This window comes from Zingiber officinale, chromosome 6A (assembly GCF_018446385.1).
Source record: "Zingiber officinale cultivar Zhangliang chromosome 6A, Zo_v1.1, whole genome shotgun sequence".
Taxonomy (NCBI): domain Eukaryota; kingdom Viridiplantae; phylum Streptophyta; class Magnoliopsida; order Zingiberales; family Zingiberaceae; genus Zingiber; species Zingiber officinale.
Window position 1 is genome coordinate 109,855,270 of NC_055997.1, and position 3,271 is coordinate 109,858,540.

A 3,271-nucleotide genomic window follows, 5' to 3' on the forward strand; every position below is an offset into this window, starting at 1 on the left:
AAAATATTCTTACTAATTTGATCAAATTTATTTTGAAGTAATTGTAACAGTTAGTTTTTTCATTACGGACTGTAATAGCTACCGTTGAATAAAAGGAATTTTAGGGATAAAAGGGCGTCTTTCTCTTTAAAAATAAAAAGACGTCATTTTAATTAACATAGATATTTTAGTTTTATGAAAATATTTTAATAATAAAATAAAATTTTAAAGAAGTTTTGACTTTAGAAAACATAGGTAGGGAGCATTTGGACTTGAGAAAATTTTTTAACCATGATTTACAAATCATATTCAATCAATACGACGACAAAGTAAAAAATAACAATCAACTACAACAAACTTAACGGCCACCACGTCATCACCTAACTGTCAACCTCGATTTCTACCTCAGGATGCAAACGTCTGACTCACCGATCTCCCCGCCAAAGTCACCGGCCAGCACAGCCTGCTCCTCCTCCTCTCGTGCAGATTTAGCCGGAGGACGTGTGAAACGACGCAAGCTTTCCCACCGGTGTTCGCGCTCCACACTACTCTCTTCTCACTATAAAAGAGCACCCCTCTTCGTCTCCTCCACTCACACTCTTCTTTTTCTCCTCCTCTCCCTCTCCTTAATTCTCCGTCGATGGCCTATTCGATGTCGCCGACAACGCTGTTGATGATGTTGCTGAGTCTCCTCCTCGGCGGCGTTCTCCCCGAGGACCCTTACCTCTACTTCACCTGGAACGTCTCCTATGGCACCATCGCTCCCCTCGGCGTCCCCCAGCAGGCCATCCTCATCAACGGCGAGTTCCCCGGCCCCAACATCAACTCCACCACCAACAATAACGTAATCGTCAGCGTCTTCAACAACCTCGACGAGCCCCTCCTCTTCACTTGGTCCATTTCCACTTCTCTGTTTTTTTTTTTTTTTTGTTTTGTTTTTCCGGCGGTCGAGTTCGCTGTGTTTCTTAATCGCCCTGTTCTCGATCACGAACAGGAATGGGATTCAGAACCGGAAGTTTACGTGGCAGGACGGTGTGGCTGGGACCAATTGCCCGATCCTGCCGGGGAAAAACTTCACGTACCATTTCCAAGTGAAGGACCAGATCGGTAGCTTCGTTTACTTCCCCTCTCTCGGGATGCAGAAGGCGGCCGGCGCCTTCGGCGGCCTCCGCGTGAACAGCCGCCTCCTCATCCCGGTGCCCTACGATGACCCCGCCGACGACTACACCCTCCTCATCGGCGACTGGTACACCAAGAGCCACAAGATCCTGGAGAAGACGCTCGACGCAGGGAAGCCCATCGGCCGTCCCGCCGGCGTCCTCATCAACGGCCACTCGGGCAAGGACGCCTCAGGCAACGACGATCCGCCACTCTTCTTTATGGAGGCCGGCAAGACCTACCACTACCGCATCTGCAACGTCGGACTGAAGGTGACATTAAATTTCCGGATGCAATCGCACTCGATGCTACTGGTGGAGATGGACGGGTCCCACACGGTACAGAACAGGTACGACTCCCTCGACGTCCACATCGGCCAGTGCCTCTCCGTCCTGGTCACCGCCGACCAAACTCCCGGCGACTACTACGTGGCGGCCTCCTCGAGGTTCACTAAGTACAGCATCTCCGCCACCGGGATCATCCGCTACAACGGCTCTAACACCCCGCCGTCGAAGGACGTCCCGCCTGCGCCGGAAGGTTGGTCGTGGTCGTTCAACCAGTGGCGTTCCTTCCGGTGGAACCTCACCGCCAGCGCCGCCCGCCCCAACCCGCAGGGCTCCTACCACTACGGAAGCATCAACATCACCCGCACCATAAAGCTAGTCAGCTCCACCGCGAAGGTCGACGGGAAGCGGCGGTACGCGCTCAACGCGGTGTCGCACGAGGACACCGCCACGCCGCTCAAGCTCGCCGAGTACTTCGGCATCGCCGGCAAGGTGTTCCAGTACGACATCATCGGCGACGAGCCGCCGCAGGATACCTCCACCATCAAGATCGCGCCTAACGTATTGAACATGACGTTCCGGACGTTCGTGGAGGTGGTGTTCGAGAATCCGGAGAGGACGACGCAGGCGTACCACATCGACGGCTACGCCTTCTTCCCCGTCGGGATGGGGCACGGGTCGTGGACGCCGGAGAGCAGGAGTCTGTACAACAACATGGACGCGGTGAGTAGGCACACGATCCAGGTGTACCAGAGATCGTGGTCGGCGGTCCTGATGACGTTCGACAACGCCGGGATGTGGAACCTGAGGTCGGAGCTGTGGGAGCGGCGGTACCTCGGGCAGCAGCTCTACTTCACGATCCAGTCGCCGGAGCGGTCGCTGAGAGACGAGAGCAACATCCCTGACAACGCGCTGCTCTGCGGCGACGTCGTCGGCCTGCCGAAGCCGCCACCCTACGTCTAACGGTTCCGACGAGGCTTAATTAAGTAGTGTTTAATCGATAAGAAAATTAATTAATTACTAGGGTGACATGAGAGTTATTTTATTATTTTACGATTGCCCTTTTTTATATTTATTTATTATTTTTTTTAGCCATCATATGGCAAAATAATTTCTCGGACTTTACCGAGATTAATTCTTACTCAACTATGTAAACATGTCATGTAATAATCAACTCGGCTATACGTTTATTGTTTGAGGTGGTGAGGATGATTAGTGTTAATGTGTTATGCTTATGGTCGGTGTGAACCTGGGCTTCTGTGAAACTGAGAGTTGGGATGGAAGTGATTTGAGTGCTTTTATTCTGACTTACTCAAGGTGTCCGGATTATTTTCAGGCGCTCCGACTCACTTAGATTCGTAATACAGTACTGTAAGTGTGAAAGTCTAGTCTATATATATATATATATATATATATATATATATATATAAAAGAAGTTATGCGAACCGTCTGTAATAGCGTAACTTCAATTTTTTTATTTTTAATTTTTTAAGCTCTTAGTTATGTTAATAAGATTTTGACTTTAGGATTTAGAGATTGAGTTATGAAAAAAAAATCAAATTGAAAAAAATTGAGATGTGCATAGAATGTAAAGTCCATTAATAAAAGGTGGAATCCGTAATTCCAGCAGTCTCACACGGTTAGCCTCACGACTATCTATGAGGAGGTAAATCGGAAAATTATAGTTGGCTAGTACGAGGGAGAACTTTTTCTTTGAATTTACTGAGATTTAAATCTTACCCTATTATATAATAATTTTATCTTGTACTAATCAATTCAATCTTACCCTAGACGTCCTTAACATTATGACAAAAGGTGAATACGCTCGCCCCTAGCGCCCCCGTCAACTC

The 3,271-nt window shown here is 48.6% G+C and overlaps 1 protein-coding gene across 1 annotated transcript; it reads left to right on the forward strand.

The window, feature by feature from the left end:
- Window positions 1–631: 631 nt before the first annotated feature.
- LOC121994302 (L-ascorbate oxidase homolog) lies at window positions 632–2,384 on the forward strand. The gene is made up of 2 exons (XM_042548386.1): window positions 632–873; window positions 974–2,384. Exons 1-2 carry the CDS (start codon window positions 632–634, stop codon window positions 2,382–2,384), a joined length of 1,653 nt encoding a protein of 550 aa, XP_042404320.1.
- Window positions 2,385–3,271: the final 887 nt, after the last annotated feature.

What these genes read in the sequence shown, in the direction of transcription:
- LOC121994302 (XM_042548386.1), top strand. Translation starts at nt 632, where the DNA reads ATGTCGCCGACAACGCTGTTGATGATGTTGCTGAGTCTCCTCCTCGGC. An exon ending in GAGCCCCTCCTCTTCACTTG is followed by an intron (nt 874 to 973) that starts GTCCATTTCCAC and finishes GATCACGAACAG; the next exon opens with GAATGGGATTCAGAACCGGA.